Source organism: Pelmatolapia mariae, linkage group LG10_11 (assembly GCF_036321145.2).
Source record: "Pelmatolapia mariae isolate MD_Pm_ZW linkage group LG10_11, Pm_UMD_F_2, whole genome shotgun sequence".
In the NCBI taxonomy this organism is placed as follows: Eukaryota; Metazoa; Chordata; class Actinopteri; order Cichliformes; family Cichlidae; genus Pelmatolapia; species Pelmatolapia mariae.
Window position 1 is genome coordinate 11,713,902 of NC_086236.1, and position 16,434 is coordinate 11,730,335.

At 42.3% G+C, this 16,434-nt stretch overlaps 1 protein-coding gene across 8 annotated transcripts in view; it reads right to left on the reverse strand.

Moving 5' to 3' along the window:
* rapgef6 (Rap guanine nucleotide exchange factor (GEF) 6) overlaps positions 1-16,434 on the reverse strand; it is a 140,092-nt gene that overhangs the window by 68,477 nt on the left and 55,181 nt on the right. For 6 of the 8 annotated variants that reach the window (XM_063487015.1, XM_063487012.1, XM_063487009.1 and 3 more), the window contains exons 1-2: positions 12,879-13,775; positions 11,620-11,637 (exon numbers count right to left, since the gene is read on the reverse strand). In XM_063487015.1, the coding sequence (XP_063343085.1) occupies positions 11,620-11,637; positions 12,879-13,451 (591 nt within the window). In that variant the 5' untranslated portion in view covers positions 13,452-13,775. Of the gene's footprint in view, positions 1-11,619; positions 11,638-12,878; positions 13,776-16,434 lie in introns of those variants that run through there. The other 2 variants (XM_063487014.1, XM_063487016.1) reach the window with 1 other exon arrangement.

The following is a 16,434-nucleotide window of genomic DNA, read 5'->3' on the forward strand; positions in this document are numbered from 1 at the left end:
ATAAAGCTCCAGCGGTGTAAGTGTGTGCCCAGCAGTGCAGCTCCATGGCATGGGGCCAGTGATCCTGCTCCTTGTACCCCAGCTTTAAGCTCTCCTCCTGGGTTAGCGCTCACACCTCACACCGGCATTCCTCATCCCCCTCCCACCCGTGGAAAAGAAGCTACTGTGGATAGATGCTGCGCTTTGGAGAGCCAGCCGCTAATGGGGAACGGAGGAGAGAGCGAGTGTGAGGGGAGGGAGGGAGAAGGGAGGAGAATCCAGCTGGAAAAGAATGACATCACCTGTGCAGCGAGGGAGGGAGAGAGACGGGGGAAAGGGAGAGAAAGGGATGGGATGGGAGGTGGCAGGGATGAAGATAGCAGAGGGAAACTGCATTAGATGTATTGGCTGCTGAGCACATGTGGATGAGAAAGAGAGAGAGAGATGGACAGAGAGGGAGAATGGGAAAGACAGATAGAGAGGAAAGTGAGGGAGCATCTTTATTGATCTGCTGGTAACATAAAGCTGAGTGTATTGAGGCAACCCCCTCCCCTTTGTGAGCATGCCGCATAAATTACACAAAAAAAAGAGGGGGGTGGGTATAAATCACAGAGTCCCTATCAGATACAACAGACAGGCACTGGCTGTATTTTGCCGAATGTGAACATGTGACACAATAGCACAAGGCGATAATAGTTGGGGGGTTTTTCTTTTACCCCATTTAAAAAGCCCCCGCATCTAGAAGATTTGTGACACAGTAGAAAGAATTTGAGTACAAGGAAAGACACATTAATCACAGATAACTCACTCTAATACAATACACTGCTGGCCAAATATACTGAGGTAATAAAGGCATTAGACTGAGCAGAACCGCAGCTGTAAACAATTTGAAGCAGACCTGGTTCTGACAGGAACTACAAATAATCCTGAGTGGGGTTTATTCTACTATGCATCAGATGTGGGATACCACCCAAGAAAGTTGGACTGACACAAGTATTTTTTCAGGTTCTAATCAAAAGGCGCACAATACATGCAACCTCAACAACTGGAAGCCTTTTTTTTTTTTCCAAATCACCAAATCAGCTCCTAATTAGAGTAACAATGCTTTTAATGACAGCAAATGAGGTGGAAACTTAAGAAAAACAAATTGAAAACCCATGTCATGAAACGGCGCTTTGTTTATTTTGGGGTTTTTTTCCCTTTCATATTTCAATAGTTATGACTCAACACCTCAGGGTTACAAAATCCTCGTTTTCTCTGGATTCTGAAATGTTTGCATTGAGTTTCTATTTCTATTTTCCTGAAGGACAGAGTTACAAATCTCATGATCTAGTTTTCTTTTCATATTTACATGCATCTCCTTAGGAAGCTGCAACAAGTTTAAGTGCCCCGAGCATAATTTAAAAAAAAATTTAAATAAGTTCTTCTAAGTTCAATTTTTTAAAAATAAAGATCCATACAAACTCAAAATACAAACTCCTTCTTTTTACTCCAATTTATTTATTTTTCGTACCTTTTAAACTATCCTATAAAGACACTTTTTTAAATGGTTTTAAACAGCAACCGCATGTTCTGCAGGATCAAAGATGTCAATAATTTCACATGCAACATTTGTTTCTCTAAGATGTGTGTGTTTATCTGTGTTTTTCCACACCGCTTTTCTTCTCTTTGCTCACATTTCTCCTGCAATATCAGCCTGTATACTGTAGCGGTTCTGATGCACAAACAACGATGAGCCAGCGGAGGGAAGATTTGAAAGCAGGAGACAATAGGAGCTGTCTGGCTGTCTGAATGGCCGATTCTCCTCGAGCACAGGAGAGATGCCAGCTTGCATCAGACACATCAGAGAGCTGAGAATCTTTCGCACCATTTGTTCCTGTCTTTCTGACCTTCCTCCCTTCATTATGCTGTTTGTTTGTTTTTTTATGTCTGTCTACATCACCCACTCACTCTCCAGGCTCCTATTTTTTGCTCCCTCTGCTCGCTGCTGTGAACCAGGATTTCTACCCTCAATTCTCCCTCCTCTGTGGGTGTGCATAGGAGGCGAAACACACCTCCCAACTAGGAATGACATCATCGTTTTACTCGGCAGCCAATCAGATGGAAGCACATGGAGCCCAGCCTTCAGAGGAGCGTTATGTACACAAGAGAGACAGAGGGGAGAGGGGGGGGAAAACAGAAAGCCTGAAATGGATAAGTGGGCAAACAGAGGCATATACCGGGACAGAGGGATAAAGACAAAGAGACAGAATTAAGCCTGAAGTGGACTAAAAAGATGAAATACACAAAGACACACAGAAACGCACAAATAGACACACACCCTTTAACCTCCACCTCTCCACATGAATGAAATTACCGAACACTGAATGGATTAAAGACTCTGGGACTAATGGAGGGCTCTGTCAGTGAGTGTTTACAGTGTGTGTGTGTGCGTGTGCGTGCGAGCAAGAGAAAGCCATGATCCGACAGCATGTGTGTCTCAGTGTGTGCGAGCTGCAGTCTATCCCCTTTTGAAGGGTAGCATGCGCAGCACTACATCATCTTCTTAGCTTTGCCTCAAAAAGACCCAGCACTAATTAACACACACACACACACACACACACCAATAGCTGCAGCTCTGTGTGATGAAATATAAGTTTTCTTTGTTTAAGCTCTCGTGGGTGTGACGGGACACACTGAAGACAGTTTCAGACAATGGTTAGAAGCAGTTCGCACTGTTGCCTCACAGCAAGAAGGTTCCTGGTTCAAACCCCAGCTGGAGGCTTTCTGTTTGGAGTTTGCATGTTCTTCCCCACACCTGTGTGGGTTTCCCTCCAGTGTCCCCTCACAGTCCAAAGACATGCATGTTAGAATAACTGGTGAGGTAGATAAAGTGTTGAACATCTACAGAATAAAGAACTGTTTGAATGTACGTTAACGTTTTTGTTAGGAGCCACCAGGCGGGACAGGACTAGAAGTAAGTATATCACAGCGAAACCTCAGATAGAGACTGTTGGGACATGTGCAGAAGGGGGGCAGGATAAAGGATGCTGAAGAAGGAGCTGCCAGACAAGAGGAAAAGAGGAAGACCACAGAGGAGATTCATGGATGCAGAGAAGGAGGACATGCAGAAGGTGGATGTGAGAGAGAGAGGAAGATAACCTGCTTAGAGGGAGCGGCCAAAAGGAGAAGAAGCAGAAGAAGAAGTAGAGGAAGAAGAGTTTAACGTGGCTTGTAGTCTGAAGTGGTTTGAGTGGTCAGTACGATAAGAAAAATACTACATAAATGCCAGTCCAGTCCACATTTAGAGCAGAAATACAGATTCATTAATAATCACTAGCTAAGTCGCAACTAAACTTTTGATGATGTGTTTATCAATAATTGAGGGAACACATGAATTCTTATTAATCCGTTTATCTATTCTATTTCATGTAACTCAGGAGAGGAAAACAAATCTCTGCTGCTCACTGAAAAATATCAGATCAATCTTACACATGTGGGTGTGGCAGTTGTGGTGTGTGTGGTGTGTTAGATGACACAATGGCAGGAAAATAAAAAAAAGTATATATAAATGACACTAGCGTACAATAAAATTCAAAAAGAAACTTTCCATGAAGGATGCAAGAACCTGAAAACTGCACATAAGTCCTACAAGTCAAAGGATGCAAGCTGAATGTAGTAAAGTCACCAAAAGGTTTCCTCTTCAGTAGTATTCACTGTAGTCACTCTGAAATGTAGCACTCATTCAATCATGCTTCACTCATACTGAAAAATAAAAAATAAATAACCCAAATTCTTCTTCTTCTTTTTCTTTTAATAATATTCGCTATTCTGGAGATTTGATAACCTGGTGGGTTTGTGAATGAAGACAAAAAAAAATACATCCACATGTTTGGAAAGACTTTCATAAAACTTTCATAACAAGAAAAAGTCCCACACAGCAGCCTGCAGAAGCACACCATTACGCACTTTCAAAACAAGACAAGTTCAGAGGAGTCAGTCATCTCGCCGTGTGACTCATTCAGCTCAAACTGAAAAAGAAAAAGTAAAGACACGAGCTGTAGTCTGAGCACGGCTTCTCAGACGACCGTTTACTGTAACTGTACATAGATGTGGAATGTGTCTTCAAAACACGGAGCAGGAAACACGTCACGCAGGAAACGCTTCCTGGAACAGTCGGCCTGCGACTGAGTGTCTGTGCGTGTGTGTGCAACTGTCTGGTAAGGTAAGTGCTTTCTGGACGAGGCCCAGAGAGAAAAGTGAGACAGAAAACAAATACTGGGATGGATCTAAAGAGGCGGAAGATGAATGAGTGAAGACTAGAGAACGATGCAGAAGGATAGGGGGGGGAAAGCAACGCAGAGAAAATGAGAAAATGAGAGATCAAAGACAGGAAAAGAGTTTTAAATCTGGAACATATGAGTAACTCAAGCACTGACGAAACACCCTCACAGAGGCGGCGCATGGATCAGTGATTACCGAGCGGGGCCCTGTATCTGTTTTATCATTCAGCGTGATGCTACTGAGAAAAATGCCCCGTGGGACACCACACGCTAATTTGTATACACACGCATCCCAACAGAGAGCGGTCATCTGCATATATTGTCTTCAGCTAGCTTGTGCTCACAGCCGATCAGTTCTGCCAGTCTAATTAAAAGGAATCCATTGACTAAAGCTGCTACAGCTCTTTAACACACAGACATGTGTTCACAAAGAAGTGCTGAGTTATTGAAAGTTATTGGTCGGTGCAACCAATCAACACTGCGCAGAAACATCAGCGATTAGTTCACATTGACTCTGTGCCTTTAGTTGTTATTATAATGCCCACTCACACCAGCTAACAGGGTTGCGCCACTGCTCGAAATCAAATCTGATCCCTTGCTCGTATTCAGCAGGACACAAAGCACAGCAAGTCGCTTGCAGACAAACAGACACACGCATTCAAGTATGCTACACAGAGACTCAATTAAGAGAATCTGCCTGCTGCAGCCACGCAATCATGTGTGTTGCCGTGCGTGAGCACTCAGCCCCGTGTTTGCGTCTGTCAGAAAGACAGGACAGGAATTCCTGCTATTTAAACCGGCCCTTCCCTTTCCGACTTCTCCCTGCAGAGAGAGGGCCGACGGCGATTGCAGTGTAGAAAGCCTAGGCGCAACAAAAGAAATACCAATAAAAGGACAAAAACGGGAGTGAAATCATAGAAAGTAACTGCAAGAGGTAAACTTACAAATGTGCCAGATAAACTGGAACCACACACTTTGTTTTGACCTTTAGGTTCACTGGGGCTGTGAAACCTTGAAGCGGAGGCTGATGCGACGTACACAATGGGCGAGCATCATCATCATCATACAAAGTAGGAAACGGAAAAAAAATAAGAACTCGAAGGTCAGTACCAGAGACATACTGACAGCAACCAAGAGGAGACAGTGAGTCAGAGAATAGGACGCGAGAGGAAAGAAAATGTTTGAGTGTGGGTGAAAGATTTAGACAAACAGGAGCGTACAGAGGAGAAGGAAAAAGGAGTTGCCAAAAAGACTTCACGAGATTAAAAAAAAAAAAAAGAACTGAGGAAGAGTGAAGCCTTTGTTTTTCCTCCAGAATGTAGGTTGTGTTTTATTTTAGCGCTCGGCACAAATTTATTTCTACTGCCAGGACACTTTGATTCTTTTCCCCTCCTCTGGCGGGGAACCTTTTAGACAAAATGAACTGTACAGAGGCTCAAATGTCCTTCAGTTCACACTGCCTACCTTTACACATTAGGATTAAATTATAAACACTCAGATCTAGTGAGAGCTGATGAAAATCAAAAGTGTAGCTTGTGTTTAATTTATAGGAAAGCATAAAAAAAAGGGAAAGGCCCCCAGAAAACATACACAGTAAGGTTAGATGGGGCGAGGACGAGCAAGCAGAAAAGATGATGGAAGTACGAGGGGAACAGGTAAGAAGAGAAGAGAGAAAGGAAAGGAAGGGAGGGAGGAGAGCTGGAAGGAGGAGGAGGAGAGATGAAGCAGAGAGAAATCAGCGAGAGAGTTCAACAAGGTTGTCATCTTAGTGCTGCTGATGTAATCCCTAAAATTAGCAGCAACAACAGCCGCAGACAGTGCCCCACTGGTACACTGTGCTGCCCAGCATACTGTACTCCGCATGCACACGATCACGATGTCTGCCGACGTTTGAAAGCCAGTGGAAATAAATGCCTTGTACTTTTTGTGTCATGCTAAGAAAGCGGGCATGCAGCTCACAGAAAACCCGTGTATTCGTGTGTGCTCTGTGCATAACAATGAGTGCAGCAGGACTCCAGCAGCAGCAGGAGGGCCGGGGCACCATTCAGCTCGTCCAACACCTGTGTATTTTGAGCCGGAGTCAATTTTGAGGACGTAAACAGAGGACTGCTGCACCCTGACGACTATTTGTGTGAAAATATGTCACTCATTAACACTTAAATAACTTCACAAATTATGTTTACCATTCACCCCAGTTAGTCTTCTGTCATCCTCTAGCTCTCACTCCTTTGGTCCCTTGTAAAACCCCCACTTCTGACCTTGCTTTCCCCTCACCCCATCCTCCCACTTCCTTCACTCCCATGTGACCTTCCCACAACCTTACCTTTCTGCCTCAGCTCTCCATCCCCACAACTTACCGCTCCACCTTCAGCTGCAAACCCACTCATCTTTTCCATAACCTGTCAACCCCTGTTTTCACATTCCTTGTTCCTTCCATAACCCCTCTGCTTCATTTCAGCCAACTCTTCTCATGCATATATACAAGATCTTACAATATCTTTTTTTAGCCTGTTAACTTATCATTCCATTTGCTTTTCACCACTTCATGCTTGTCATCTTCTGCCTACTTCTATTTTCCCATTCTGCTCCATCCTACCTGCCCTCCCCTTTCCCCTCCCTCTTAGGTATTTTTAAAGGTTGCTGTTATGGCATCTCTGCCTTACAAAATGTGCGAGAGTGAGAAGACATTTGACAATCTACATCAAAATAAAGCTGTCACTCCTCTCGTCAGGAGGATTCTCTTTCCTTGGCTGCTGAATGCCAACAGGATTTTCGCTTGCCCTTTACAATCCTGTCCTGCCGATTATTTATTTTTTGGATACTTTACTAAAAGGAAAAATTAGGAGCAAATGTAATGTGGCAATTATCTGAATTATTACAAATAATTTGGCATAAGAGAATGCAGGTATCGTGTATTTTATGCCTCATTGATATGTAAATGAGGAAAAAAATGTCAGCATATCAAGCTAAATAGTTTGCATTGCAAATATGCTCTAGATAAGAAATCCATGAAGGTGCCATAATGGAAGTATTCACATTTAAATCCACAGATGTGAAGCAAAACTGAAAAGCCAGACACATCCCCGAAACATTATGAATTAAGCATACACATGGCACACGTGTGCTTTGCGAAACCACGCACGCAAGCACACTAATGACAACGAAAACCAAGCCAGGAATATTATCGGAAATTTAACAACTTCATCAGTGTGCAATGCCAAGCAAAACTCTCCTTGGTGAGCTAAAACCAGCCTGTTGGAAGTTAGAGAAATTTTCACCAGCCAAAGAGAAAAATCACAGAAACTCCCAGGCCTGGTTAGCAGACTCGTCTAATCAAAAACAGCAACCAAACATGAGAAAGCATCTTTCTGTCGCCTCATCTTCGTGATTTTCCAATCTCAGGGGAAGGTGAAGGATGATGCAGAGTAATACTTCTCACATCCCCAGGTTGACACTGCTATGACAAAGCATGTGTATGAGTCACACCTAGTCACCGCATGAGGAATGCAACCTTAGATTTAACCTGATTCTAAGCAGTGAGGTAACCTAAGTAATGCAGCTGCATGACAAGCACAAGCTCATCAAATTGAGTTAAAATGATACAGCAGAAGACGACATCACCACGATAAAGTCACTCCTAATGGACCATTAAACGGAAACCCTAGAATATATTGTAAGTCTTAAATGGGTAATACAATACAAACAATTTAATCAAGCTTTTAAGCAATGGGAGGTGTGTTTGTAAGAGACAAAATTGGTTTTCCTTACGGCCAAATCACACAATCACCAATAAATTAAAAAAGAAATTAAAAAATAAGGCCTAGCAGTCAAAACTGCATCTGTAATTTTGTATGACACAAAATACTGATAGAGGTGTGCAGTCCCAAGTGGTGCTTGTAGTCCACTCAACCAGTTAACAGTGTAAAAAGAGGAAATAAATAACATTCATTCATGTCTAGCTACACGTCACACTCAGTGTGGGTTGCTGCAGTTTAGGAACAAGACTGGTACGATTTGCTCCTTCCTGTGTGCAGCGCCTTCCAGTAAAGGCAACCTGACAGTGGAACGTGACTACAATAGTCTTAAATACAACTTTAGGCTTCAGGAAGCTGAAGCTTTCAGTCTTACCCCCCCATCTAGAGGAATTAACAGTCATACATCAGTGCCCGATGTTTCTCGTTAGTAATGCCGTTTTGCATACTCGGCTCATTTTTAGTGTCAGATTAAAAACAAATGCTAAAGTGTTTTGTAGAGTGGAGAGAAAAGGAAAAAAAGAAGAAAAAGCAGCAGACGTCAGACGTTTTGCCTCCAGGATGTTAAGTAACCACAGCCGTTGCAAGAGACAAGTGTTTCCGATCTGTTGTGTAGCGACACTCAGCAGCTGAGAGGATGCTGCTTCATGCTCCAAAAGCATGATCACAAATTCACACATATAGACAGCGACAAACGAGCCCCAAAACAAAATGTTCAAAACAAAGATTTTGAAAGCAAATCTAATGTGCCAAACATCTGCACATAGCAACCTGCTTTTATTTTTTCTGAAAAATCATGAGTTAAACTGAGAAAGTGGCCCAACTGGTGATGAGAAAAGAAAAAAAAAAGCATAACAACACTCTCCTGATTTTATTCTAGTGGTGAACTGTGCAGATGGCTGAACCTGCATCATGTTAAATTAATGATCCCGGGGTTCCATGGAGTAGCCTGGCAGTAAAAGGCCCATAGAGCAGGTTTCCCCTGCAAGGCAAATGAGGTGATGGGTTCATCTATCTATCCTGCCCGGCAGGAGAAAGGCAGTAACCCGGTAAAGCATCTGATGTCTAAATGAAGTAACTCTGTATCTTTGCAGCATGTGAATATGTGTGTGTGTACACGTGTGAGTGTGTGAATCTGAGTCATCAGTAAATCCCAGTGGTCTGTTATAGTAATAAGAGTGCGCAGGAGCTTCTGTCTAGCACCTCGCTGGCAGAGAGGAGTCAGGTTTCTGGATCAATCGCAGCCGTATCAGTCATCACACAGAATAAAAGAAGTAACAGTGGGTAATAAAATAAACATCGATCTCACAGACATTTATCTTTCTCTGCCTCTGAAACTTTAAAATTTAAAGCCAGCAGACCAACTGATTGGTTTGATTTGTAATAATTACTGTAATCATTGTGCTGTATTATCGTTTAGGAGAAATACCCCTTTTCGGGTTTTTTGTGAATCATCTTTTTGGGCTCCTCGTAATTCATAGCTTCAGGAACTTCATTCACTCCAACAGAAGCTATTAAGAGCGAGCAAGACACACCAGACACCAGCACAGAGCAGCGATAATGGATTACTGATGTTATTATGGTTCAATAAGGCCTCTAAACAACATCCTCTGATCCACTGCCAGAACCACAGCGCTGCTTTGAGCGTGTGTATGTGTGCATGTACAATATGCATTTACAGAAAGGGGTTTTATCCTCATGCTGTCACTATATCATCGCAAATGGGAAACCAGAAAAAAAAACAGAAAACAAACAAAAAGAAACAGAATCCCTGTCTCATATTTGTAAGCAGCCACCAACTAATCAAGTTAGAGTATACATCCATGTCTGTCACGACCTGACCTTTGACCTTTTAGATAAATAGTGTCAGCAGTTTATCAAGTTTCCCTGTGAGAACAGGCGTCGGCAAGCTTTTAACACTTAAAAGAGCCACTTTTGAGCAAATTTTGACAAGAATACTAAAATACCAAAATAAAAATCCTAACAGACCAGCTGCAGATAAAGCATACCGACGAGCCTCGTCACAGCGTTGGCAGTGAAAGCAAAGAAAGCTGTCCACACATTTTTAAACTCTCTATTTACCTCTTCAAACCTCTTAGGACTTTTTGGAGTTCAAAGTCAGCTGAATTCAGGACGAGCCATTTAAATGAATACATCTGTGTTAGCTGCTGCTATTGAGGTTCAGCAAACTTAAAAGGCATCAAGTGACAGATGTGGGCTATGATGCAAATAATAAGTGTGAAAATATAAATATCAAAACCTTTTTTTTGTTTTTGGTTTGTAAACTAAAGAGCTTTACAATTTCAGACTGTAGAGAATTACTTACGATGCTAATAAAAAACGATCAATATCGACCTTTGTTTACGTCTTTGTTTATCTGTCAGTGCCACACAAAGTCACTGGAGATGGGCCAAAGAGGCGCGAGCATGTTCGAGACCCCTGTTATAGACAGTTGTATGCTAGCATGTGATTTGATTTGTGGCCACAAATGTGTTGACATCATCATCATTCTAACCAGTAAGGCTCAAATCCAAGTGGATGTTTGTACCCTCGTAAAAGGAATCCCTGTTGTATCATACACACAACAATGGGAAAGACGTGAGGTCACAGTGACTCTGACCTCTGAAGACCAAAATGTAATGAGTTCATCTTTAAGTTCAGGTGAACATTTGCACAAAATCTGAAGATGTACCCCGAAGCTGTTGCTGAGATGATGTGTTTGCACAAACGGAGCGCACGGAAAGACAGATGGATGGACAGACGACATGAAAACATTACTCCTCCGGCAACGGCCATCACCAGCGGAGAGGCATTAACATTACACTGTGTGCGTCTCACAGGAAAACCATGTATGATTTTTTCCTATTAGCCCAGCTGCTTTACGAAGGGACAAGCATCACCTTTAAATCCTGACCCAATGATCAATCGGCAAATCAATAAACCTTGTTCTCCACAGCAGCAGACACAGAACTTAAGCTAGGAAAAAAAGAATTAAAAAAAAAAAATCTCTGGATGACTTTAAGTCAGAGTCAGAGACGTGTCTGTTTCATCTGAAGCCAAGTAGAAGCTCAGCACACAAAGCAACTCCTTTATGTGACAAATGACGACTGATTTGATCGGACTATAGGGGCATAATAAGCAGGGACTTTTATTTTTATTATGTGGGGTAATGTGTGGAAATTTACAACTTGTGCCACCGACAGCCCTCATCGCACAAAACAAATCACAAGTTTCCACTTTTGTGGGATATGTGCCAATGATGTGACTTCCATCTGAGGGGGAATCTGAAACTTACACTATTACATTAAACCCATCTCTGCCTAGCAAGTCAGTGTTGTTCCCGGCATGCATCTGTTAATTCCTCTGTCTGTTTATTCCTATCTGCCACCCACAGTGTCAGCAGACAGTGGAGTGTGCATGTGTGTGGCAGCCTCTGAATATGACGACGACCCCCCACCCCAGGACTGCCGGTTTCTAAACAGGTGCCTGAACCCAAAGTGACTCACATAAACAACCATGCACGCTCAAGCACACTGATCACATGCATGACAGAGACATGAACACAAAACGTCCGACACAGACAGACACACGGGCAGAAATGTTTCATGTCTTGTATTTCATCCTACCTGGTTGTTGACATAATCCTGAGCGGATGCATGAAAAGGGAAGAGAAACAAGAAATAGTCACAACAGCAAAATATGCAAACTACATCTTGTGAAAGTGAAATTAGTACAACATAAGATATCATTGTATTCTTAATGAACAAAGGCAAGCGTGCCACTCAAGCCAAGTGCCACACAGTCACCTCACAGCAAACACAGTGCAACACATGTCAAAGAACAACAATCTCTTGTGTCAGTTGAGTCTTTGTTGTCCAGTATTGCTCCAATTCCATGCACTCCTAAAGTAATTCTCTATATTTCTCATCTGTTTTAGTCCTGCTTCTCTGGAGCAGCGCTGTGCTAGCACATCTGAGCAGATAGCCTTTACATAATAAAAGGCAGTCACAGAAAAGAATGTGGTGGGATTCGGCGACGCTGAAGGCTAGAAATGTAATTTTAAAAAGTGGAACAATCACCATGAGACCACAGAGGCAGGTAGGGTCGACAGAGGACGCTTTAAACTCTGCATTAAGCCCCATCGCAATGCTCCGGGGAGCTTTGCATGAGCTGGGAAAAGTGTGCATATGACCTGAGTGTGGAAGTTTGTTTGTGTGTGCGCGCCTTTGTGACTGTGTGTGGCAAAGCGTGGCTTCTAGTGATTAGTTAAAACTGTAACTGACACACTTCTGGTCACAGAGATGCTATCGCAGAGAGGGAAGTTCCTACACGCTCAGCTTTAATACTTTCCTACACAACTTTGGTTCAACAGACCTTCAGAGAAACTTTGTTTTTCCTAACAAAATTCAGCTTTTATGCACGTTAGACAGCAATGCCTCCGGCATTTGTTTTCTCTGTGGCATTGACAAATAAGTTAAATACCAGAGCAATGCATGCAAACTGCGAAACAGTGTTTCCCCATACGCTTTACCATCCCCCTCTAGCTTTATGGTGCTTTTGTTATCTTATTCTTTAATTCATTAAACCAAAACTTTATTGAGAATGAACTGCTCTCTGCACACTGTGCACATCACAAAGATACTTTAAAACTGAAGCTAATGATTATAGTTGAGATGTCAGCAAGCTTCAGAGAACCAAATGTGTGAAGATCTTTAAAGGACCCCGAAAAAACAGTAGTTGTTTAAACATATAAAACCCAACCAGCCATGTCTGCTCAGTGTAAGCGATCTACTGGAAAGAGGCAAAGAGTATGTTTTGTACAATACTGTAAATGCTGAGGGTGGTTAGCATTAGCCTTTGCTGTTAGTAAAGCTTTTATTCTTACCGTGTTGTAGCTGGCGGGGTCTTGGCCGTCTGTGATCAGTTCCCGCTCTCCCCTGGGGTTGACCCTTCTGAAGCGTCGTCTGGACCGCCGTTGGGAACCCTCCCTCTGCAAGAAGCTGTCGTCCCCCTCGCTGCCGTTATCCACCTGCAATATACAGGGAACACTCTGCTCAGAGCAGAAACTTTGACGGGACTTGCCCCCACAACCATCAGGTGTCTGGGGGTAGCTGGAAGATCGATCCTCAGCGTATGTGACCTGAGAGCACGGCTCAGAACAGCTACGCTTCAACAGTTCAGACTTCTGGATCTTAGGGAGTGTGTTCAGATTGTTATATTCCACATTCTGGCTGTCAGATTCAGATCTCTGCTTCTTATAACCCAAATTTTGAGTCTTAGATTCTGTGACGCTCTCCAAGACTGAGTTGTGATCCTTGAATGCGTTCCCTTCCTCCCCCCGTGGCTCTGCTTCAGGCCCTAGGGCCTCTGGGATCTGGTCCTGCTCTTCTGCTGGCTCCTGGTTGAACATCCAGTTCTTCCAGAGCGCAGAGAGCCGGTGCCAGCGGAGCACACTCATCTGGACTCAAGAAGGGGACCAGAACAACACATAAAAGCAGGAAATACCACAAGGACGAGAAGGGAAGAAGAAGAAAAAACAGCAGGGAAACCCTTTCATACAAAAGATGAATAGAAGTGCAGCGTCCAAAATTTAAGACAAAGTCCAAAATCCTGGGGGATCCCACGACATTTCATCCTCTGGGTCACTCCTCCAGAATAAGAGAGAAAACAACGCAAGTAAATTAAATGAAGAAACAAACAAATCGACGACGAGGGCAGAAGAACGAGCGCCGCATCTCCTCCTTTCTCAAACTTGGCGAGAGTAGTCCTCCTCAAGACAGAGTTCATCTGCTCGACATGTTGCATACTGACAGGCTTGCTCACATGGTCGCTCGCTCGCTCGCTGACTCTGTATGACACGCGCACACAGCACACACTGAGCCACCAGTTTCCTCCAGGAAACCGTAAATACACAAATATCCTCATCAGGCAGGAAGAAAAAAAAAAAAGAAGAGAAAAACAGCAGAGCACACAGATTCCGGCCATACAATTCATTCCCTTTTTGTGCGGGTCTGTTGTTGTAGGAGGAATTTGTTTTCTTTCTTCGTTGCATAATGCTAAGTGAAGTCAACAATCTTATTATCCCAGCAATGAATGGATTTTTTCAATAAATAAATGATATAACCCAGCTCCTCTGCCTTCATTTTCTTTCCCAAGGCTCTTGGATTTGTTTTTAAATTAGCTTTTTAAACTTTTTCTTTGATTATCTTGTATTTCAGTATCAGTTTTGTGCTAGTTTCTCTGAGTCTGACACTCTCTGGTTATATAACAATGTCCAAGTCATGGCAGTTCATGGGTCAGAGAATTTTATAGTGTTTTCAATTTTTTCCTTGTCAAAATGTGTGTTCATGTGTGGTCCTGCCATACTAATATTAGCCTGAAGTCAGGAAAGATCACTTCCCGCACCTAAAGATTTAAGATTTAAGTTTTAGCACCCCCTAAAGTGGGCAGCCAGAAGCAAAAGAAACTCAACAGTAGCTTTGTTTACTATGATTTCATGCGCTCAAGCATAAAAAACATTTGTCAGAGCATGCTGGCAAATACAGTAACATCAATCCTTTGCCTTTACTGTGCATGGATAGAGTGCTCAGACCAACAGTCCCCAAACAAAGTCCTAATTCCTGGCTTTAGGTTTTGTTGGGACTTTGTCATCCTGTTACCACCATTTTTTTTCACTTTATCCTGACTAAATATTATAACACCTTTAAACATGTGTAATGTTTCTTTTTGCTCGATTTGTTTAACAGCAATAATGTCCCACCTACTGCCAGCAAACCTGCCCATCTAATATTTCACTTCCTTATTTGTAACTTTTAACAGAAATCCCCCCCTTCACGATTTTTTTTTCCGGGTAGGATTACATAATAATCTCAAGGACTGTTAACTCGTAAGTGCTGCACATGCATGTTTGCAACCATCTATTTTCTCCATACTCGGACTACACGTGACAGACAACCTAGCAAACAACCAAACTAACTTTAATTTATATCTTCAGGCCTGTCACAAAAAAGAGAGAACAGGGAGAACAGAACAGAAGGATGGATGATTTATCATTTTGTTACTTTAAATTTTAACTTCTATTTGAGTGGTTGTCATGAATTTTCCAACAGCGCGCATCATTCATAATGAACGGCACGACGCGCTACACTTTTTGGATGTTAATTTGTCATATTTTAGTAACAAGGGAGAGATTTTGACATTAAACAGTTTGCAAATTTAATTTGATATCTGAGTGTTTCTTCGTTTTAGACGAGTCGATTAGTCACATTTTTCATTTTTTTAGTTGACTATGAAATCCCTATTTTCAAGCTCATCAGAGCTATATAGGCTCTGCTATTATTTATATATTTACTAGAAATAATTTATTTCCTTTTAGGTTTACATGTTTCAATAAATAACTGCACTCATTTCTCATTTTGCCAAAGACTTTTGTACAGCCCTGTACAGTATATATGAAAAAAAGATCAAACTGTTTGGGAAGATCCGATAGGAAATGTTTTCTTCAGCCTTTCATCTCGCAATAATGTGTTTACTATCAGAGATTTCACCATAGCGTATGTACACCACAAATGGTGTCTTTGTATGTGACCACTGTGTGTTTTTTTTCCCTCTTCAGGTCAGTCATGTGTCAGTCACTGATACAGGTCTTAATACAGACCCATGATCGACCGCAAAAAGTGGCGGAGATGACTACAGCTTCTGTGCTGAGAAAAGTAGAAGAGAGTTAAAGAACAGCCTTAAGCGACTGCCGTTTGTGCTGTTAGCCTTCATGTAGTCACATAGAATAAAATCTATGACACCTCAAAACTCTGAAGGGAAACGCCACAGAGCAGTTTGAGTTTTGACAATCTTGTAAAACAATAAGAAAAAACAACTAATATAGAAACAAAGTGAAGCCTGACCCAAAGATTTTCTGTCACAGTAGAAAAGAGACTCAACAGCTGCTCTGGGTTGTAACACACAGAAGAAAAACCTTGTCTCAGGGAGTTCTGCTCTAATATACCGAGTAAAAACTGGGTTGTGGGTAGTTTAGCTGTCATGGTCTCTAAAACAACTGCGTGAAGGATAGTTCAGCAATAAAATACCAAATAACAGTTGTAAAAGGAGCCTGGATTGGTATCAATGTGCCCCTTCTCACGGCGAAAAATGTCATCTCGCCTCATTTTAATGAGGCTCATGAGACAGACAGCCTGAAGGTTATACACAAGAAATTCTGGAGGGGAAGGTTACACTTTCACATTCATCCTGTGAGCCTGTAATACACATGGCTCTCTGTCTCCTCAACTGATTATAACCTATTCTGTCCCATGACCACCAGTTATGTTTCTGACCGACAGTCACTTCTATATTAAGTTTCCCGCTTCCTCTAAACATTTTAATATGCCTGTGTGACTAACTTCACGTCTACTCATCTCCCGGTTTACATTCCACTCCGTCTATCT